This window comes from Lepidochelys kempii, chromosome 7 (genome assembly GCF_965140265.1).
Source record: "Lepidochelys kempii isolate rLepKem1 chromosome 7, rLepKem1.hap2, whole genome shotgun sequence".
NCBI lineage: Eukaryota > Metazoa > Chordata > Testudines > Cheloniidae > Lepidochelys > Lepidochelys kempii.
The window spans coordinates 30,735,275-30,758,598 of record NC_133262.1 but is presented as its reverse complement, the minus strand read 5'-3'; the positions used below and the strand labels follow the sequence as shown (position 1 = coordinate 30,758,598).

The 23,324-nt window shown below is 54.9% G+C and overlaps 1 protein-coding gene across 1 annotated transcript; it reads right to left on the bottom strand.

Moving 5' to 3' along the window:
* Positions 1-473: 473 nt before the first annotated feature.
* Positions 474-6,444, bottom strand: SLC3A2 (solute carrier family 3 member 2). The gene is made up of 9 exons (XM_073351718.1): positions 5,884-6,444; positions 4,688-4,862; positions 4,435-4,535; positions 4,022-4,090; positions 3,861-3,925; positions 3,369-3,555; positions 2,883-3,026; positions 2,537-2,641; positions 474-1,513 (listed from the first exon to the last, which is right to left on the bottom strand). Exons 1-9 carry the CDS (start codon positions 6,307-6,309, stop codon positions 1,169-1,171), a joined length of 1,617 nt encoding a protein of 538 aa, XP_073207819.1. The 5' UTR covers positions 6,310-6,444; the 3' UTR covers positions 474-1,168.
* Between the last annotated feature and the right edge of the window lie 16,880 nt (positions 6,445-23,324).

Genomic DNA, 23,324 nt, shown 5'->3' with positions numbered 1-23,324 from the left:
CTGGAGATGGAATCACCCCCCTTTTCACACCCGGGGGGCCTGGCACAGGGCTGCCAGCTCAGCTGCTCCTCCCCCCTGCAAAGGGAGCAATCTGGGATAGGTCTCCACACCTGGGGCACAGCCAAGGTTGGGGGGAACCCATCCCCACTAACAAACAGCACCAGGCAGCAGCCCCATGCTAGGCAGATTGCTCCAGGGCAGCACCCAGACCCATGAATTTCAGAGTCCAGAGATCTGCTCCCCAGCTACTCAGTGATCACTGCAGGGGGGAGAAAAGGGGTCCTCCCAGTGCAGGTAGGAACCTGGGGCAGTAGAAGAGATAGCCAGTGAGGATGAAGGGCAGGGGGTCCTCATCTCTCCCTCCGCCCCCCTTAAGGCATGATGCAGCCACAGGGAAAACAAGGAGGCAGTGGGGCACTTGAAGCATAGGGGGCAAGTGCCAGGACCACGCTAAAGGAAGAGACAAGCCCGAATCACTAAGCAGAGCCTTTTATTATTTCTATGCTGATCCCAGCAGCACTCAGGAGGAGCCCAGCACAAAGCCATCCATCCCGCGCCCAAACATCTGTCCCATTTCACACACAGCACTGGCCATTACAACATGGGAAGAGGTAGAGAGGAAGAGGAGGAGAGACAGAGACAGACCCTTGGTCCTGATCAGTCATCCCCACTTATCCCATCATACAGGGCACCCAAAGGAGAGGGTGACCCCAAGGGGGGGGGTGAATGACAGCAGGGGAGGGCCAGCCCCTCAGGAGCTGGAATGACTTTGTGGGAGGGTGAAGCTGCAGCCAGTGGGGCCTGAACCCTTTGGTCCCTAAAACTAGTTGCTCCCCCACCATGGGGAAACATGCCATAGAGCCCAGTCCTCACCCCAGCTCAGATTTCCCCTAGCATCCCTGAGGATGGTGCCAAAGTGAGGCTAGCAGGAATTCGGGCACACTGAGCACCGGCCCCCCTCCCCCAGCCAGCCCTGTGGGGTGTATCAGGACAGACATCTAGGACTCGGGAGAGCAGAACCTAAGGGCCTTCTTTACCTTATGGCTCCAGTTCCCCCCTCCTGCCCCAAGGCCTCAGTGCGGCCCCTGGGGGTGTTAGTAGGACTCACATGAGCAATACCCCTCCCTGGAACATGGGAGGCCCTGGCCTGCAGGGGAGGCCCTCTCCCCTAGGCTACATAGGGAAAATGCAGCAGCAACCCCTCAGAGGACTCCAATGTCAGGTCCTTCAGGGCCAGCTGCCCCTCCTGACGCTGGGGGTCAGTGCTGAGTTCCACAGTGGCCTCGGGAGGCAGGAGAGAGTGGGAGATGGTGACAGTGCTTTGCGTGCCAGCAAAGTTGAGGACCACCAGAAAGCGTTTGTTCTGGTCCCAGCTGCGCAGGTAGACACAGACATCTGGCACCAGCCTGGGCAGCATCATGAATTCCCCATGCAGCAGTGAGCGCTCCTTGCCTCGCAGCTCGCTCAGGTGCCGGAACAGGGAGAGCAGTGAGGAGCTGTTCCCACTCTGTGCCTGGGGAGGGAGACATGGGATTAGTGCACAGGTTCTCAAAATAAAATTTTGGTGACCTCAGAGAGCAGCCACCAACTCTTGCAGGTGGCTGCTCTGTCAATTTTTCCTAAAATATGTAATTAACTTTAGGAAAAACAAATAAAAACAAATACATATGCACACAAACAAATGACAGTGATTTGGACATGTCTATGTAGAGTGTTTTTGCAGACTCAAAAATACAAATAATGTTCAGTTGTGTCTATTCTTTACTAAACCTAAACAAAACAGAAATGCAAATAAAGGTGTTTGGCACATTCTTTTGATTGCCCAGCTAGCAAGTCTACTGCTGTGAAAAGTGATACTTGTATGTTTGTTAATATCACTTTTCACAGAAGACTTACTCAGCTCCCAGCAAGTCCGAGAACAAGTTAAGCCCTGGATAGGGTCCAGGGGAGGTGGTGGGGGACAGAGCCTAACGCTGCATAGCCGGGGGTCAGGGAAATGGGGGTGGGTGGCATGCCCGGGACTGGGGCCAGGGCCTGCCATTGTGCAGCCGGACACCAGAGAAGGCAGCAGGGGGCCAAGGGCAATGGGGGAGGGGTAGACCCAAGGTCAGAGCCTGAAGCCCTGCCCCCTCCATGGCTGGAGCTTGGGGGCCAGAGCAGAGCCTACCTCTGTGCAGCTGGAGCCAGTTGCCTGCCACCCCAGGGCTGAAGCCAGACCCTCTCCATCCCCAGAAGGTGGGGGGCTGCCTGCTCCTCCAGCATTTGCATCCTCAGAGTGGGGTAGAGTCCAAACCCTGCTGGTGGCCCCAGAGAAGGAGTCGCTGCTTTGTCTGCCCCCCACCCGCCAAAACAACAACACTGCCCAGGAGGCTGTGGCTGAAAGAAAAGCCCCTGGTGGCCAAAGTGGCAGCATTTGAAAAACGCTGGGTTAGCGCGAGGCAGACAGTGCCCTCCCCCAGCTCTGCGCCCATCTAAGCGCACCCTCTCACACCACCCAGGTTCCTCCCCAAAGCTCTACTTGCCCTCCTGCCCTCACCTCCACAGTGATGTTGCTGCCGCTGCTGTCCCCACCTTGAGGAGAAAACTTTGAGGAGAAGCCAAAGTTGGCTGAATTATTCCACTGCATGCGGGATACGCCGGACTGGGGAAGTGACGGACATGGTTACAGGGAGTTGCACAGCTGGCTGCCCATCCCTTCTTGCATCAACACACCCCACTCCTTCCCCACCCAGGAGCTGAACAAACTTCCCCATCCCCTCCCGCATCTGCACCAGCATCTTCGGGGACTTCACTCCCCCCCACCCCATCACCTTAACTAACCTTCCTAGGCCTCCCCCCCACACCTCCTCCAGAGGGATCCCCCAGCCCCACACTGCCCCTACCTGTCCAGGCAGCTCCTGCAGCCCGATTTCATCCCCGTAGTTGGTGAAGGGCGTCCCTGGCAGCGTGAAAAGTAGCATGTGATACAGCCCCAGCAACCGCTCCTTCACAAGAGAGGCCATGTGCCTCGTCCGTGGGCCCCCCACCTGCAGAGACAGCAAAGATGCAGTGTCAGCATGTCACAGGGGGCGGGAGGTGGACTTATCCCCAGCTCTGGGAGGGGATGGGGGCTAGTAGTCATATTCCTGGCCTATCCTTCTTGAGCAGCCAACACAGAATGGACCCACACACTTTGTGGCACACATCTGTTGGGGCTCAGCTCCTGCCCTTTCTCCAAAAGGGAGCCCACTCTGAGCACTGGGAGCTATGATACAGATGTGGGGGCTTAGCATGAGGATCCTGTGGGGTAGGGGTGGGGTCCGTGCCCCTCCTCCAATTCCAAGAGCTGGGGAAACAGAGTGAGGTGCGGGGGGGAGGGCAGCACTCACACTCCAGCTGGGCCACTTCTCTCCAGCAGCCTGGATGTACGCTCTGATCGTGTTTTCCACCTTCTGCCCAGTGGGCTCCAGCTCTAGCCCCAGCAGATATGGGCTGACCAGAAGGTCAGCACTGGTCTCATTCAGCAGGGAGAAGATCTGCCGGGAATCCTGCTGGCCCGTCCAGGCGATCAGCACCCTGGGGAGAAGGGAGTCAGGGTACAGTGAGCGCCAGGGTCAGTAGTGAAGTGCTAGGAATGGGAAGTCGGGTGTGGGAGGCAGGGGTGGGGCAGGGTGCAGAGTCTGAAGATGGATAGGAATTTTCTAGAGGATGGGGGAGCTATGGGTGCTTGAGGGGGGGTTGGCACCAGGAGAGCAGAGAGATGTCCAAGGTAGGGAGCCTGGAAGGTGGGCCTATTCAAGAGGGCGGGCATCCCAGGGGGGCAGCCAGTCAACCACCATCACAAAAGGGTCAGAACCATTTGGTGGGGGCTTGGTACCCACCTGGCATTGCCATCAGAACTGTACTGGCTGGTGAGGTTCTTCCACTCCCCCAGAAGCTGAGAGTCCTACAGGAGAAAAAGACCTGTGATACAGTCACCCCCCCATATTACCTCCCACCCCACAACCCTCACCCCCAACACACAGACAAGCCAGTCACTTACATTGAGCTGCTCCACTCCCTCAATCTGGATCCCTGCCACGCCAAGCTCCAGCCAGAACTTCAGCGCCGCCTGCCCAGAGAGTGTGTGTGTGAAGCATCAGCACCTGGCATGCCCCACAGCCAACAACCCAGCATTTTCCCACCAACTGACAGTCCCCAGCCCCCAACACCAGTGTAGCCAACACCTCCTCCCTGCAGGTCTCCATACCCCTAGCCCCCCCACATGAGACACCCAGACAGTGGTCCCAGCTGCTTCCCCCAAAATAGTGAGGATTCAGGGGAAGTGGCAAACCAGGCCCAGACAGATCCCCATGGAGGATCTGAGAGAGAGCAGGACACCCTCTCCCCCAGAACATAGCCTTAAGGTTAGATTGCCTGCTCCCCAGGATGCCCCCCATTGGAGCACACCCTCACCTTCATTTTAGACTGGAAATCACTGTTGTGGGGGGTCTCCAGGCTGAACCAGGACATCTTGCCACGGTAATTGGGGGTCAGGTCCAGGATGACCTTGAGACCTAGGGAGAAAGGGAGGTCAAGTGTACATCCTGGGGCAGGGAGAGCTCGCCTCCCCAAACACCCCATATCCCATTCCCCACCACCCATCCTGGGGCCAGATCAGGTCCAGCACCCCCAGGGGAAAAGGCCCCATATGGGGACACTTTCTTACTCTTCTTCTTGGCGGCCTCCAGCAGCTTGGCAACGGTCTCCTTGGTGCCGAGCCTGGGGTCCACTGTCTGCAGGTCCGTGCTAGTCAGGTTGTCAGGGGTGTTAATATGTATGGGCCCAATTACCAGCCCCTTCACCTTCAGGGAGCTCAGGTAATCGATGCGCTGCTCCACTCCCTGGGAGGAGAACAGACAGGGGGGAGGGATCAGAGGTTGGCAGCTCCCCAGTCCCACATAATCCCCTCCCCGTCCCCCCCCCGGCCCCCCCGCTCCCCCCTGCCCCCCCTCCCCCCCTGCCCCCCCCCCCCCCTCCCCCCCCCCACCCCCCCCCCCCCCCCCCCCCCCCCCCCCCCCCCCCCCCCCCCCCCCCCTCAGGTGAAGGATACTCCCCCAATCCCCTTTCCTCCCCTACCCAGAATGAAACCTTTAACCCAGCCAATCCCCTCAGTTCACATTTCCCTCCATGCATTATGGGACCTTTAACCCCGGCGGCTCCCCACCCCATCTCAGGACCTTTAACCCCAACTCCCTTCCCCTCCCCCCCACGGGACCTTAACCCCAACTCCCCTCCCCCACCCTTCACTCAGCTTCCCCTCCCCCCCCCCAACAGCTGAGTCAGCTCAGGCTGGGCTGACGTCAAAGCTGATGAAACAAAGCCCACTGGTTGCTGCTGCCAACCGGCTAGAACCGGCTGGGAGCAACTCTGCTAACCCCTCTCATCAGGCGCGGGCAGGCAGCCAGCACCGGCTGCCAGTCACCTGCTAGGAGCACATGGGGGACAGATTGTATGGGACATCCTGTCCTGGGGGGGGGGAGAAGTGTTCCCACCCCCATATAGGGAAAACTGGGGGAGGGGGTCACCCCAGCAACACCTGGGCTCCAGTTTGTGCCAAGGCAACCAAACCCCAATAGTCAACCGGATTTCTTGCCAACCCCCAGCCGCTACCCCCACCACTACCCCAAACCTCTCTCTTTTCCCACCCATAACACCCTCTTCTCCCCACACACCAGTGTCATCCCATCCCAACCCCCTCCTGGTTTAATCCCCAGCTCTGGGAAGGAAGTGGGGTCTACTGGGTTATGAGGGGGGGCAGAGGAGAAAGCCGGGTGAAGAGATGGCCAGGACTCCTGGGTTCTATCCCCAGCTTAAAGGGGAGTGGGGTCTAGTGAGTTGCGGGGCTGAGAATCAGGACTCACCTGCTAAGTCCCCAACTCCATCGCCATTCGAGTCCTGGAAGGCCTCCAGTGCCTGGATGCGGTAAATACCCCCCTTGTGCCACCACTCTTGGGGAGGCAGCTCCTTGCAGCGGGGAGCCTGGACGATGATGACGATGGCCCCAGCCAGCATGCCCAGCCAACCCAGCCAGAAGAGGATGAGCAGTGCCCAGCGGGTGCGCACCCACCCTGGAGTGCTCGCTACCTGCAGCAGCTCCTCCTTGGAGAGCCCCGTGAACTTGGTGCCAGCATCTGCCTCGCCATCCTCCTTGGACACCTTCACCATCCCGTTCTTCTCGCCCAGGGTGCCCAAGGCCGGGGAGGAGGGGGAGCCTGTCATGGGCTGCTTCTCTGGCTCCATTTCGTTCAACTCCACCTCCTTCATATCCACCTCTGTGTCCTGGCTCATGATGCCTGGCTAGATGCCACCGGGTATCGCTAGGGCCTGCGGTTAAGGGAGAGACGCAGCGCTTTGTGCCCCGGGCAGAGCACTCTCCACCACCTGGCCCCTGAGCATAGCCCTCCCCACAGGCAGAGATTCCCCCCCACACCTGCCTGAGCCCCCTTTCTTAGCCCTGTGCCGTGATTCAGCCGCAGCCATGCTGCCTTCTCACCTCGTGCCCCCCTGCTCGCCCCCTCCCCACAGCCCCGTGCGCGCTGGTAGGTACCCAGCCCGTGCGCCTAGGGTGCAGCGCTAGAGCACGCCGTCCCCATGCGCCCAGCACACCACGACGGATCATACCCAGCGTACCTGACTGACTCCTCTGCCTATGAGACGGGCGCTCCGCCTTAGCCGGCACTGATATATCCCGATCCGCCTCCGCGACCCGCCCCTCGCCTGGTTTAAGGTGGAGACAGTTAATTACTGCGTGTTACCATGAATTAACGGCCTGGAGAAGTGGAGAGAATCCTGCTTGCTACAGAGCTGGGGGGAGGGGGATTATGGGAAATTAGGGGCTATGGAGAGAGCAGTGCCCAAAGGGGTGAGGGGTCTGTACCTGCTACAAGGCCCTAGATGGCGAAGGATAGGACAAGGAGGGGTTACCACTCCATGGGAAGTTTGGTGAGGAGATGAGAATGGAAGAGTTTCCAACTGGGGATAAACAGAATGTAAGAGAGCGATTTGGACTGGGTGGTTCCCTATGGGGTGTGTGTGTAACTTGGCTTGAAGAGAATAGGCTCATGGGGGTATCTAATGGTTAAAGCTGGGAGGCTGGGTGTCAGGACACCACTTTACCACCAGCATTCTATCCCCAACTCTGGCAGGAGTGGAATCTAGTGGTTAAAGCAGGGGAGTGGAGGCAAGATTCTGGGGGTCTAATCCCAGCTCTGCTGACTCACTGTGTGGCTGGACAAGTCCTTTTCCTTTAGTGTGCCTCAATTTCCCTGTCTACTCTTGGCTTAGTCTGTCCCTTGGAGCTGAGCCTTCTTGCTGAGAAATAACCCTGTCTCACAGGGATGGGAAGGGGACAGAGATCAGTGTTTGGGAAACCTTGTACATCAAAGGCCAGGAACCCGAGGAGCAGGGAAGGGATCACAGTTGGGAACCCTAAGGAGCAAGGGTTCCCAGACCTTGGGAGACAGGCCAGTCCTCGCTTACAGACAGTCCCCCAACCTGAAGCAAATACTCACCAGCAACTACACACCATACCACAGAAACACTAACCCAGGAACCAATCCTTGTAGCAAACCTCGTTGCCTACTCTGTCCCCATATCTACTCTAGCGACACCATCAGAGGACCCAACCACATCAGCCACACCATCAGAGGCTCATTCACCTGAAAGTCTACCAATGTGATATATGCCATCATGTGCCAGCAATGCCCCTCTGCCGTGTACATTGGCCAAACCGGACAGTCCCTTCGTAAAAGAATAAATGGACACAAATCGGACATCAGGAATGGTAACATACAAAAGCCAGTGGGAGAACACTTCAATCTTCATGGACATTCTATAACAGATTTGAAAGTAGCTATACTTGAACAAAAGAAACTTCAGAAACAGACTTCAAAGAGAAACAGCAAAACTACAATTCATTTGCAAATTTACCACCATTAATTTGGGCTTGAATAGGGACTGGGAGTGGCTGGCTCATTACAGAAGCAGCTTTGCCTCTCCTGGAATTCACACCTCCTCATCTATTGTTGGGAGTGGACTACATCCACCCTGATCAAATTGCCCCGATCAACACTGGTTCTTCACTTGTGAAGTAACTCCCTTCTCTTCAGGTTTCAGAGTAACAGCCGTGTTAGTCTGTATTCGCAACAAGAAAAGGAGTACTTGTGGCACCTTAGAGACTAACCAATTTATTTGAGCATGAGCTTCCCTTCTCTTCAGGGGTCAGTACAGTATATTTATGTTTGCATCTGTAATTTTCACTCCATGCATCTGAAGAAGTGGGGTTTTTACTCACTAAAGCTTATGCTCAAATAAATCTGTTAGTCTTTAAGGTGCCACCGGACTCCTTGTTGTTTCTAAGGGGGAAGGATAGATCAAAGGCTAGGAAGTGGTGGAGACTGGGATCAGAGTCTGGGAACACCATGGGGGGGACCCACAATCAAAGGCTGGAAATCCAGCCCCTTCCCTCCGGCCCTGGCAATCACAAGAAACACTTGATTGTTCCCTGTTTCAGTTCTGTCACCAGTGAGGAAGCTCTGTGGTGGAAAACCACCCCCTCCACCACCTACACACAAGGGCCTAAGGGCTTCTTGAAGGGGCTGCAGCAGCCCGTCTCATTTTCTGACCCTCCTGAGAAGCCCCAAGGTCTGAATGGCCCCATGCACTGTTGGGAATATGTGACCAACTCCCCCACCCCAACATTGGGGGTGGGGGGGATCTGGGGGAGATGCACTCCTTTACCCCTCCCCCAAGCTAACAAGCCTCCTCCCCAAATAACCTCTCAGGGGCCAATGACCCCTAGTGCTCCCCGCTAACCTCCCAGCGCCACCCCAGCTAATCCAACCCCCTACCCAGCTAACACCACAAAAGGTTAAATACAGATCTGCTCTTATCTGTGGGCTTCCCACCCACCAGCAAATACTCCCAACTGCCTCCTGGTCCTGGAACACCCTACATGGAATCTAGTTGTCAGTTACATCTGAATGGCACTGGGCAGGGCTTCTGGGGCTGATCTGACCATAGAGAGACAGAGTGCCCCTGTCTCCCCATGGAAAGGGTCTCCCCAAAACACACACTGGGCAGGGGTGTTAGTGGGGAGCTTGCCAGGCCACTACTCTGTGCTGGGCACCCATAGAAGATTCTGTATGTAGCAGCTGGCACCAAACTGCCCCCCACTCTAGCACTGAATTTGCCCGGGGTGGAACAGGAATAGGTTCGAGCCCCAATGCCAGAGCTGAGGCACTGATCCCCACATACCTGGAGCTCCAGCTCTGTCACTGTAAGCAGGAATGCCTGACTCAGCAAAACAGACCAGGAGCCACACCCACCAAACATGGCCTATAGCCAGGCAAGGGCTGTAATCAAGTGCCAGTCACACAAGCTGTAACCAGAGACCAGTGCATCTACCTCCTTCCATGAGCAATCTCCCTGACCTGACCAGCCCCCTGCCTCTCTCAGCACCCCCTCAGCCTCCACACGCTATGTATATACCCCCTCATTTACCCCCACACTTGTGCCCCCTGGCCTCACCCCACTCTGTGCCCCCCCTTTTCTGCCATATTATGTGCTACCTGGCCTCCCCCATGCTGTATGTGCCCCCCAACATCTCCCACATTGTGCACACACCCCTTTGATGCTGCCATTCTGTATGCACCCCTGGCGTCCCCCATGTTGTATGTGCCCCCCAACATCTCCCACATTGTGCACACACCCCTTTGATACTGCCACTCTGTGTGCACCCCTGGCCTCCTCCATGCTGTACACACACAGTCCTTGCTCCTAATCTCCTCCCCCACCACGCAACCCCCACTACCACCTATGCCCCTTGTCCTGCCATGTGCACGCACCTCCAGTTCTCCCCTCACACCCCAACACACACACACAGTCAAAACCTGGAGAAGGCTCCCACATTGTCATGTTGCGGCTTGAATTCTCCTGAAGCCTAGGGCATGGAAGGGACAGGGAGGAAAACAGCAGGCGCCAAGATGCTGCTCCAGAGCCACAAATGGATCCCACATGCTTCTTGCCCCATGTTGCCAGCCAGTCTGGGTGGCGCCAGGAATGGGAGAAGAATTCACAGCCCCAGGGAAAGTCTGGGCCCTGGCAGAGTCCTGGGATTCCGGCTCAGCCATCTTGGGAGAAGAATTACACAAAATGGCTGCCAGCAGCCTCTTTGTACCATTCCCGCCTTGGCAGCCATCTTTGTGTTTCCATCCATCCCCCAATAGGGTGACCAAATAGCAAATGTGAAATATTGGGACAGGGGGTTGGGGGGATAATAGGAACCTATATAAGAAAAAGACCCCAAAATCAGGACTATCCCTATAAAATCGGGACATCTGGTCATCCTACCCCCCAATAGCCATTGCATCCTGTCGGGCAGCCATCTTTGTGTCTCCCCTATCAGCAGCCCTCATCCTCCCTGGCAGCCATCATTGTGCCAATCTCTCCTGGCAGCCATCTCTGTGTTATCACCCCAACAGCCATCACCCCTTGCCTGGCAGTCATCTTTGTTTTCGGCATCTTAGTGCTGCCTCAGTGATGACTGAGAAAGGGGCACCCCCCACTCCTACACCAACCGGTGCCAGGGTTGCACTGTAGGGAAGCATCAGGATTGGGTGTCATTTCCTAAGAGGCCATGCCTGGGGGCCACAGGCAGAGCTAAGGGGGCACCTTCCCTGCGTGGGTCTCTGGGCTGGGGCAGAAGAAGCAGGCTTCATGGAAGCCCCAGCTCTGCTGACCTCAGCCCTGCTCAGACAAAGTGAAGGGGATACATCCCCCCTGACACACTGCATTTCCTCAGGGCGTCAGGGCTGGGGAGTCAGGACTGCAAAACCCTCAGCTTGGGGTTATGGGAGGCTCTTACGGGTCCTGCCCTAACCTGGGGGTTTCAGCCTGAATGACTAGAGTCTGTTCAGCCGCACACACCCCCACACTCCCCTTATTCCCAGTGCTCCAGCTTCTACTGCCCAGCTCCAGAATCTCCAGTGTCCACTGATCCCCAGTTCCCCCATACATCCAGCCTTCAGTGACCCCTACTGCCCATCCCAGCCACCAGTGACCTCCACTCTTCCACTCCCAGTATCCCCACATCACCCAGCCTCTGGTGTCCCCCATCATCCATTGCAGCCCTTGCTGATAGCACCCCCACTGCCTACAGTGTCTAGCCCCTATTACCCCTCCAGCCCCATTGGTCTCCATGTCCCTCTTCACCCATCGGTGCCCCATCACCCCATCAATCCCCAGTCTTCCCCTCACCAGCCCCCAGTCTCCTCTACTGACACTCTCTCCACCTATTGCCCCTCCTCCAACCCTGTTTATCCCACAGACCATGCGTGCTCCTGGCAGAAGCCTCTTCCCCCAGTTGTTGTTGCTGCTCGAACAGGAGCTGTTTGTGGTTATTTAATGAGGCCAGTCCAAGCCCTGGGCTCCTGCCAGGCCAGTTCAAGGGGAAGGGAGGGGCTCAGCTGTTTGTTGTTGTAGCATGTTTTGCAGCTGGAGTGTCCTTTCTGTGCCCTGCTGGAGAGACGCAGATAGAATTCCCTACACCCGACCTGCTCAGCCTTTCTCTCCTAGAGCCTAGGTTCTACACCCCCCTCCAGCCTAACTCCCCCAGTTTCCCCCTGCCCAACCCAGAACCCCACCTAGACTCACAATAACCCAGCCTCAGACCTCCAGGTCCACCTCCAGCCCTGGTCCCCACCACCAGCCCTAAGTCATGTCCCCCTCCTCTGGCCCAGACGGATTTCCCCCTCCACACACAGTTCACACCCCCAACCCAGATCCAGGAAAATGCAGAGCCCCAAACCCACATGTAAATGACCCATATGGTGCAGGAAAGAGGGGTGAATTTAGGGGAGGCCATGCCCTGCTCCCCACCATCTCTTCCCCTCAAATTCTGCAGCTGGGCACCGAGGGATGGGATGGTTCAGGAACCCCCTGTCCTGCTAAGAGACAGGGAGTTCTAGGAATCAGAGGAAGGAGTGGGGAGCCCAGGAATCCCTTCTCCCCCTCTGCCTGGCTGGGCTCCAAAGCAGGGATGTAAACAAGGCTATAATCATAGGGAGCATGGCTGGGAACAAGCCATCCAGGGCTAGGGCCATCCCTACAGGGATTAGTGAGTCACTGCTGTCCCCAATGCCCCAGGTGACCAAAGGGCATGGTGCTGCAGAAAGCGGGATGGGGAGCTCAGCAGGAGGAACTCTCCCCTCACTGTGGGCGCCCAAGGCCCCACGGTGGTGCTAGGAGCACTGTGCTCCTGGCAGCACCATCTTTAAGTTCTGCAATAAAATCCAGGTCCTTGTCTCTCATTTTTGTTGTTATTATTATTATTTATTTGCATTCTAGTAGGGCCCTAACTGAATTTGGTGCAAGGTTAGGGCACTGTCACATGGGGATCCTGGAGAAAACCTGACTGAGATCAGGGACTCCTGTTATACCGGTTGTTGCACAGATGATGACTAAGATTGGGGGCCCCATCACCTTGGGTGCAGCACAGCCACATGGTGACAGTCCCTGCTCTGAAGAGCTCACAGTCAAACTAGAGAAAGGGTGGGAGGGGAAACTAAGGCACAAAGTGCGGGAAGGGATTCTCTCAAAGTTAGTTGCAGAGCAAGGAATAGAAGCCAGCTATCCTGGGTCTCAGTACAGTGCCCCACCCTCTGGGCCGCCTGTGACCCTAGACACCTTGCTCCTCTCCTTCTCCCTCCCCATGGCAGGTACCTCCAGTATGTTGGAAGGGCCATGGCATTGTTCTGAATGCACAGGTGTTCCCCATGCAGTTCATGAATTGCACAATGTCCCTGAGACTTCTGCTGCCCCTCCCAAGCTCTCCCCTTCTTGGGGGTTTAATAGCAGGGTCTCTCTCAGAACACTGGGGCCACTAGCCTGGATCAGAGTCAAGGTCCATCTATCCCAGTATCCTGTCTTGGACAGTGGCTGGCATGAGATACTTCACAGGAGGGCGCAAGAAACCCAGCAGTTACAGACTCCACGCTCCTCCCAGAGCTAGGCATAGAATCATAGCATCATAGAATACTAGGGTTGGAAGGGACCTCAGGAGGTCATCTAGTCCAACCCCCTGCTCAAAGCAGGACCAATCCCCAACTAAATCATCCCAGCCAGGGCTTTGTCAAGCCTGACCTTAAAAACTTCTAAGGAAGGAGATTCCACCACCTCCCTAGGTAACGCATTCCAGTGCTTCACCACCCTCCTAGTGAAAAAGCTTTTCCTAATATCCAACCTAAACCTCCCCCACTGCAACTTGAGACCATTACTCTTCCTTCTGTCATCTGCTACCACTGAGAACAGTCTAGATCCATCCTCTTTGGAACCCCCTGTCAGGTAGTTGAAAGCAACTATCAAATCCCCCCTCATTCTTCTCTTCCGCAGACTAAACAATCCCAGTTCCCTCAGCCTCTCCCCATAAGTCATGTGTTCCAGTCCCCTAATAATTTTTGTTGCCCTCCGCTGGACTCCTTCCAATTTTTCCACATCCTTCCTGTAGTGTGGGGCCCAAAACTGGACACAGTACGCCAGGTGAAGCCTCACCAATGTTGAATAGAGGGGAACGATCACATCCCTCGATCTGCTGGCAATGCCCCTACATGTACATCCCAAAATGCCACTAGCCTTCTTGGCAACAAGGGCACACTGTTGACTGATATTCAGCTTCTTGTCCACTGTAACCCCTAGGTCTTTTTCTGCAGAACCCAGGAGTCCTGACTCCCAGTCCCCTCAACTCACTAGATTACCTGCCGCTCCCAGAATAGTGAACAGAACCCAGGAGTCCTGCCTCTCAGCTGGGATCCCTGAACTCCCCTCAGTCCCATCTCTGCTGGGGCCCATACAAGTATCACATCTGTCCCACCCCCATCACAGTTACTACAGTGACTATATGGAGGGGGCAGGGCCTCACTCTGGAACCCCCCACCCTTGCCATGTTCTGGAACCAGGTTAGTCACCGCAGTAACAGATGGGGGCGGGGCAATCAGGTAGGCACCATGCTGGGGGCCCACCAGCGCTCCATGTTCACCAACGCCTGCATCAGCCCCTCCCTGGACCCCAGCGACCGGGCACCTGGCACCCTCTACCAGAAGAAGGGAAGGGTGCACCTGCTAGGGCTGCTCTCAGGTTCTCGTCCCCAAGAGGTAACTCCTGGTACCCCTCTTCCCCACTGTGTACTGGCTTCCCCCACTCTTGGGGGACCCAACATCTAAACTCTAACTTCATCATCCTGCTGTTGGGAACTCCCCCAAGGGGCAAACACCAGGGGAAAATTGTTGGGTTGGGGTTAGTTTTCTTAGGGTCTCCTTAACTGGCGCATCTCTCTCTCCCTCACTATCCTGGGTAGGTGTTTGTAGAGACACCACTGGCTAAGGAGCAAGGGAGTGGGAGTCAGGACACTCTACTCCCAGCTTTGGGAGGAGTGGGGGCTAGTGGAATAGGGAGCTTTGCGCCAGGACCTCCTAGAGGGGAAACGCCCCATGTCCCATTCCCTGCCGCCCTGAGCCAGCCAGTCTCCCTGGGGAAAAGCTGGGTCTCTCCTGCCTTTGCTCTGTGGTTTCAGGAGGAGGTTTTAAATTCTGGTGACGGAATCGTGGTCTTGATGAGGAAAGGGAAGAGGAAGGGGTCACCCAGAGGCCCCCCCTCAGGGAGAAGAGTCAGCCTAGCCCCACATTGCAAGATGCAGGAGCCATGTGTGAGTGACAGCTCTGACGGAGACCAGGACTCAGCCCCATCTGCAGGGAGGTGAGTAGGTTGCATGGGATCCTTATGGCCATTGGGACAAACTCATCCTTGCTGCAGCTCCACGGAGATTATATTAGTAGCACCTGGATGTGCTGACTGAGATCAGCACCTGTTTAGGGGAAGGTGCTGCACAGATCCCAAGACCAGGGCCACAGTTGTGCCGGGCGCTGCACAGACCCTGATCAATATCAGGGCTCCTATTCTGGTGAGTGCTGCACAGACCCCCCACCCATCCCAGATCAGGGGCCCTCACTGTCCCAGGTGCTGCACAGACCCTGACCAAGATTGGGGCTCCCACTGCACTGGACACTGCTCAGACACACAGTGAGAGACAGTCCCAGCTCCAAAGAGCTCACAGTCTAAACAGACAAAGGGAGCGGAGTGTGCTCTACTGGGTTAGAGTGGGGAGGGAGTGGCTAGGAGTCTGTTGCCAGCTCAGAGGGACAGTATATGATATCTCCTGTAGATGGACCCACTGGTCTCGTCTAGAGTGGCATGGTAGGGATGGTGATACTAAACTAGATGAGCCCTTTAGATCTGATCTGGGGGCTACCAGGTTAGATGGCCCCGTTGCTCTTACCTTACACTTATCATCTCCTCTCCTTCCCACCACCAGGCAGAGAGACGTTCCTGAGGACGCCCTTTCCTCCAAGCCAGCTCCCTCCTGCACCCCTAATCCCTTGCCCCACAGTCCCCGCCCCTCCTTCCCCTTCCAGTGGATGTGGGAGGAATTCTCACTCAATGGTCGCGCCCTCCTCCCAGCCCCTTCCCTGGACAAGGCCAAGAAGGGGGAGCTCCGCAGAGCCCCCAACAACTCCCCCCGTGAGAGTGTCCGCCCAACGGTGATAGGTTTGCAGGGGCGTGTAGACCAACGGGCTGGCAGTTCACAGAAGTGCAGCAGCGCTGAGCGGGGTAGGATCAAGCAAGCACCCCATCCCTCCCCCAGCACCCTCTCCTCACTGTATTGGAAGATGGAGGCCCGGAGCGAGGCCCGCAAACGCCAGCTCCAGGAAGAGCGGAGGCACTGGCTCCAGCTAGCTCAGCAGCTGTTGAGTCTGGAAGAGGCTGTGTCCTCCCCAGCCTGGGAGGCGGTCACCTCCGCCCAGCAGCTCCGGGCCAGGCTGAGAGCTGAGGCCCTGTGCCTGGCCACAGAGCCCCAGGACCCAAGCCCCAGGGGGCACAGAAGGAAGGGCAGGGGACTGGCCCCCAAAGACAAGACCCGGTTCCAGCCCATCATCAACCAGACCATCCCTGATTTTGAGACACTTCACAAGAAGTTCCAGGAGCAGCTGGAGAAGAGGAAAGTGAGAGGTGAGCCAAGGAGATGGATGCAATTGCTTTTGGGGTAGGGTGAGGAAGCCGCTCATACAGAACCCCTTGCCTGGTACTGAGATGGAGCTGCCTCTGAGGTGGGGCTGTTTATACAGGAATCCCTGGGGTGGGGCACAGGGGCTGTTTATACAGAGACCCCTCCCTTGGTGCTGAGATGCAGCTGCTTCTGGGGTGGAGCAGTGCAGCTGATGGGGGAGGGGTTCTGGGACCCTCCATTAATGCTTTCTGTGTCCCCCTCTTAGCCAAGCTGACCATCTGCAAACCCTTCCACCTCCATGCGGCCAGCAGCTCTCAGCACCAGCCTGGGGACGAGCTTAGAGACTGGGAGCAGCAACAGCTGCGCCAGCTCTGGAGCTTCCACTGTGGGTCCCAGTCCTGCTCAGAGTTTGACCCCCTGGCCTCGGTGCCACGCACCAGAGCCTCTGACAAACGGCAGGAGGCCACCAGGTATGGACAGTGCCCTTCAATCCATTCCCAGCTAAACCAGTCCTGGCCTCCCCACCCCCCTCCATCTCTGCTGCAGCCCCTCTGCTATTCCATCCCTAGCTCTGCTAGTACCCCTCAATCCTGACCAAGAGCGAGGGTGGCCACTCACACGTTCCCGGAATACCGAACATTCCAGTGCTACTGGGAATCGCATGAGCACACCTCCACCAGTGTCACACGAGGGACACCATTTTGAAGAGCATGCCGGATGGGGGACTAATGTTAGGAAGGCAGGACTGTCTGTCTTAAAAGCAGACAGCTGGCCTGCCTACCTAAAGCCCCCTGCTATCCCAGCCCTGGGTTCCAGCCCTCTCTGCCCCCGGCTCTGCCCCTCAATCCTGACCCGCAGCCCCCTGCTATCCCAGCCAGGGATTCCCCCCAGCCAGGGGACCTGGAACAATTTTTATAGATGCCACCTGGCTGAGCCTTCTCCTTTGCTCCTGGTGCAGGCTATTGCTGTTGGAGTGGGAGCGGCGGGAGCAGCAGGAGAAGAGGCGAGCAGAGCAGCGCCGGGTCAAGCAGCAGCAGGTGCAGAGGGAAGTGGCCAAGTGCCTGGCAGCCTACAGTCCCCCGGGCAGCTTGGCCCAGACCACGCAAAGGAAGAGGGAAGAGCTGAGGTAAGGGAGAGAGAAAGAAGGAGTAGCCTGGTGTGAGAGAGAGAGGAGTGTGGAAACCACCACATGGTGCTGCTGGTGCCTCTCTATCCCAACCCTCAGCCCCCTGCTAGCCCAGCCCAGGGCTCCCACAAGCTCTGCTGGCACCCCTTAAATCTGACCCATGGCTCCTTACCCTCTCTTATAGGAATTAATTGTCAGTAGATAGGGCAGAGGACGGGTGCTCAGAACACCTGGGTTCTGTTCCTACCTCTACCACTGTACTTCAGCAAGTCCCTTTTTCCACTCTGGACCTCAGTTTGTTCTCTTCCCCTTGTCTGTTTCGAATGGGAGCTCGCTGGGGCAGGGACTGGCTCTCACTGGGAGGCTGTCTACAGTGCACTTAGGAGGTGTGATTGCTGAACATGCAGAAATACCTGAACTACCTTTGATCCAGGTAGCATGCTAACAATAGCTGTGTAGCCGTGGCAGCACAGATTAGCAGCCAAGTACAATCCCACCCAGAACCCTGCGTATGTTTGTACTCCGGTAGCTAGCCTGTTCCACCATCTGTGCGGCCATGACTGCACTTCTATTTTTAGCATGCTAGCTGGATTACAGCTAGCTCAGGAATGGCTACATATTCTGCAGTCACACTTCCCAGTTGCATAGTAGACAGACCCTGCATGTCTGTGCAACACCTGGTATAACAGGGGCCACGATCTTAGTCAGGGCCTCTAGATACCAATACACCTAATAATAATGATCTAGAGAACACTTTTACTTATGTGTATCTTTTCTCACATAAGTGGCCTTCTTGAAACCAGTGGGCTTGATAAAATACTAATAATTAATTGTAATAATGGTTCGTAATATAGATACGCAATAATTACATATTGATTATAATCAATAATGATTTAAAATAATGTATTAATAAATTTAATAAAAATGTATGGTTATTAACAGTGATCAATATGAAATCAACATGCATAATTATCAGTGGTAGCCTATAGTAATTCAGTAATAAATAATATTGATTTATTTTAATGTAATGCTATTAATGGTGATCAATATTAATTTAATTGTTTTGCAACAGTTCATAGTAATGTAGTTCATTTTAAACATTAGTGATTACTAGAAATTTAGTGTTAAATTTAGTGTTCCTGTCATTGTAGCAAATCTACCTCTCTGAGAGGTGGTGGCTAGGTCAGTGGAAGAATTCTTCCATCGAACTAGTGTTGTCTCCACTGGGGGTTCAGTCGGCTTAACTTCGTCACTCAGGGGTGTGGATTTTTCACACCCTTGAGCGACGTAGCTTTGTCTGCTGTAGTCCAGCCCTAAGTCTACAGAAGCACTCTTGTATCAGTATAGTTGTGTCTACACCAGAAGTGTTGCTGGCATAGCTATGTCAGCCAGGGAGTGTGAGGTTTTTCGCACTCCTAGTCAACACAGCTATGACGGCAAAACTTTGCCCTGGTCTACACTAGGACTTTAGGTCAAATTTAGCAGCGTTAAATCGATGTAAACCTGCACCCGTCCACACAATGAAGCCCTTTATTTCGACTTAAAGGGCTCTTAAAATCGATTTCCTTACTCCACCCCTGACAAGTGGATTAGCGCTTAAATCGATGTTGCTGGCTCGAATTTGGGGTACTGTGGACACAATTCGATGGTATTGGCCTCCGGGAGCTATCCCAGAGTGCTCCATAGTGACCGCTCTGGACAGCATTCTCAACTCAGATGCACTGGCCAGGTAGACAGGAAAAGAACCTCGAACTTTTGAATCTCATTTCCTGTTTGGCCAACGTGACAAGCTGCAGGTGACCATGCAGAGCTCATCAGCACAGGTGACCATGATGGAGTCCCAGAATCGCAAAAGAGCTCCAGCATGGACCGAACGGGAGGTACGGGATCTGATCGCTGTTTGGGGAGAGGAATCTGTGCTATCAGAACTCCGTTCCAGTTTTCGAAATGCCAAAACCTTTGTCAAAATCTCCCAGGGCATGAAGGACAGAGGCCATAACAGGGACCCGAAGCAGTGCCGCATGAAACTGAAGGAGCTGAGGCAAGCCTACCAGAAAACCAGAGAGGCGAACGGCCGCTCCGGGTCAGAGCCCCAAACATGCCGCTTCTATGATGAGCTGCCTGCCATTTTAGGGGGTTCAGCCACCACTACCCCAGCCATGTTGTTTGACTCCTTCAATGGAGATGGAGGCAATACGGAAGCAGGTTTTGGGGACGAAGAAGATGATGATGATGATGATGATGATGAGGTTGTAGATAGCTCACAGCAAGCAAGCGGAGAAACCGGTTTTCCTGACAGCCAGGAACTGTTTCTCACCCTGGACCTGGAGCCAGTACCCCCCGAACCCACCCAAGGCTGCCTTCTGGACCCAGCAGGCGGAGAAGGGACCTCTGGTGAGTGTACCTTTTAAAATACTATACATGGTTTAAAAGCAAGCATGTGAAAGGATTACTTTGCCCTGGCATTCGCGGTTCTCCTAGATGTAGTCCTAAAGCCTTTGCAAAAGGTTTCTGGGGAGGGCAGCCTTATTGCATCCTTCATGGTAGGACACTTTACCACTCCAGGCCAGTAACACGTTCTCGGGAATCATTGTAGAACAAAGCATTGCAGTGTATGTTTGCTGGCATTCAAACAACATCCGTTCTTTATCTCTCTGTGTTATCCTCAGGAGAGTGAGATATAATTCATGGTCACCTGGTTGAAATAGAGTGCTTTTCTTCAGGGGACACTCAGAGGAGCCCATTCCTGCTGGGCTGTTTGCCTGTGGCTATCAGAAATGTTCCCCGCTGTTAGCCACAGGGAGGGGGGAAGGTTGAGGGGGTAGTCACGTGGTGGGGGGAGGCAAAATGCGACCTTGTAACAAAAGCACATGTGCTATGTATGTAATGTTAACAGCAAGGTTTACCCTGAAAGAGTGTAGCCACTGTTTTATAAAATGTGTCTTTTTAAATACCACTGTCCCTTTTTTTTTCTCCACCAGCTGCATGTGTTTCAATGATCACAGGATCTTCTCCTTCCCAGAGGCTAGTGAAGCTTAGAAAGAAAAAAAAACGCACTCGCGATGAAATGTTCTCCGAGCTCATGCTGTCCTCCCACACTGACAGAGCACAGATGAATGCGTGGAGGCAAATAATGTCAGAGTGCAGGAAAGCACAAAATGACCGGGAGGAGAGGTGGCGGGCTGAAGAGAGTAAGTGGCGGGCTGAAGAGAGTAAGTGGCGGGCTGAAGAGAGGGCTGAAGCTCAAATGTGGCGGCAGTGTGATGAGAGGAGGCAGGATTCAATGCTGAGGCTCCAGTATGCTCCAGTGTATGGTTGAGCTGCAGCAAAGGCAGCTGGAGCACAGACTGCCACTGCAGCCCCTCTGTAACCAACCGCCCTCCTCCCCAAGTTCCATAGCCTCCACACCCAGACGCCCAAGAACGTGGTGGGAGGGCCTCCGGCCAACCAGCCACTCCACCACAGAGGATTGCCCCAAAAAAAGAAGGCTGTCATTCAATAAATTTTAAAGTTGTAAACTTTTAAAGTGCTGTGCTTAAAGTGCTGTGTGGCATTTTCCTTCCCTCCTCCACCACCCCTCCTGGGCTACCTTGGTAGTCATCTCCCTATTTGTGTGATGAATGAATAAAGAATGCATGAATGTGAAGCAACAATGACTTTATTGCCTCTGCAAGCGGTGATTGAAGGGAGGAGGGGCGGGTGGTTAGCTTACAGGGAAGTAGAGTGAACCAAGGGGCGGGGGGTTTCATCAAGGAGAAACAAACAGAACTTTCACACCGTAGCCTGGCCAGTCATGAAACTGGTTTTCAAAGCTTCTCTGATGCGTACCGCGCCCTCCTGTGCTCTTCTAACCGCCCTGGTGTCTGGCTGCGCGTAACCAGCAGCCAGGCGATTTGCCTCAACCTCCCACCCCGCCATAAACGTCTCCCCCTTACTCTCACAGATATTGTGGAGCAGACAGCAAGGAGTAATAACAGTGGGAATATTGGTTTTGCTGAGGTCTAAGCGAGTCAGTAAACTGCGCCAGCGCGCCTTTAAACGTCCAAATGCACATTCTACCACCATTCTGCACTTCCTCAGCCTGTAGTTGAACAGCTCCTGACTACTGTCCAGGCTGCCTGTGTACGGCTTCATGAGCCATGGCATTAAGGGGTAGGCTGGGTCCCCAAGGATACATATAGGCATTTCAACATCCCCAACAGTTATTTTCTGGTCTGGGAATAAAGTCCCTTCCTGCACCTTTTGAAACAGACCAGAGTTCCTGAAGATGCGAGCGTCATGCACCTTTCCCGGCCATCCCACGTTGATGTTGGTGAAATGTCCCTTGTGATCCACCAGAGCTTGCAGCACTATCGAAAAGTACCCCTTGCGGTTTATGTACTCGGCGGCTTGGTGCTCCGGTGCCAAGATAGGGATATGGGTGCTGTCTATGGCCCCACCACAGTTAGGGAATCCCATTGCAGCAAAGCCATCCACTAATACCTGCACATTTCCCAGGGTCACTATCCTTGATATCAGCAGATCTTTGATTGCGTGGGCTACTTGCATCACAGCAGCCCCCACAGTAGATTTGCCCACTCCAAATTGATTCCCAACTGACCGGTAGCTGTCTGGCGTTGCAAGTTTCCACAGGGCTATCGCCACTCGCTTCTCAACTGTGAGGGCTGCTCTCATCTTGGTATTCATGCGCCTCAGGGCAGGGGAAAGCAAGTCACAAAGTTCCATGAAAGTGCCCTTACGCATGCGAAAGTTTCGCAGCCACTGGGAATCGTCCCAGACCTGCAACACTATGCGGTCCCACCAGTCTGTGCTTGTTTCCCGAGCCCAGAATCGGCGTTCCACAGCATGAACCTGCCCCATTAGCACCATGATGCATGCATTGGCAGGGCCCATGCTTTCAGAGAAATCTGTGTCCATGTCCTGATCACTCACGTGACCGCGCTGACGTCGCCTCCTCGCCCGGTATCACTTTGCCAGGTTCCGGTGCTGCATATACTGCTGGATAATGCGTGTGGTGTTTAATGTGCTCCTAATTGCCAAAGTGAGCTGAGCGGCCTCCATGCTTGCCTTGGTATGGCGTCCGCACAGAAAAAAGGCGCGGAACGATTGTCTGCCGTTGCTCTGACGCAGGGAGGGGCGACTGAGGACACGGCTTACAGGGTTGGCTTCAGGGAGCTAAAATCAACAAAGGGGGTGTCTTTACATCAAGGAGTATTTCAGGCAGGACTTCACGGAGGGTTCCAATAAGAAATGGTGCACCTAAGTTATCGTGCTTATTGGAACAAGGAGGTTAGCCTGGCCTCTGATTGATACATGGCTAGATTTACCTCGCTGCACCTTCTCTGTGAGTGACTGCAGTGTGACCTAGAAGAATAAGTCCCCTAGACGGGGAGTGGGGGAAGCAAATGAGTACAAAACAAATCTGGTCTATTTCTTGTTTTGATCCACTCCATCTATCTTTTACATCTTTGGCTGGCAGCAGACGGTGCAGAAGGACTGCATGCCATCCACATCTCATGGCTGCTCGGCAGAAGATGGTACAGTACGACTGCTAGCGATCCTCATCTCTTGCCTGCCTGGCAGAAGATGGTACAGTACAACTGCTAGCAATCCGTATCGCCTGCCTGCTCACCATAAGACAGTTCAACAGGACTGACTGCAGGACTAAAGAGAATGACCTGGTCAAGTCACTCCAAATTTAGTCCCTGCGCCCATGTCTGCCCAGGCGCTCCCAGCCGACGTGGCCAGGAGCACCTCGGACATGACGAGGATGACTACCAGTCATACTGCACCGTCTGCTGCCAGAAGGCAATGGGTTGCTGCTACTGTGTAGCAATGTCGTACCGCGTCTGCCAGCACCCAGGAGACATAGGGTGACGGTTACCTGAGCGGGCTCCATGCTTGCCGTGGTATGGCGTCTGCACAGGTAACTCAGGAAAAAAGGCACGAAATGATTGTCTGCCCTTGCTTTCATGGAGGGAGGGAGGGAACGGGGGCCTGACGATATGTACCCAGAACCACCCGCGACAATGTTTTAGCCCCATCAGAGTGCTCCATTGTGACTGCTCTGGACAGCACTCTCAGATGCCCGATTGTTTGCCGTTGCTCTGACGCAGGGAG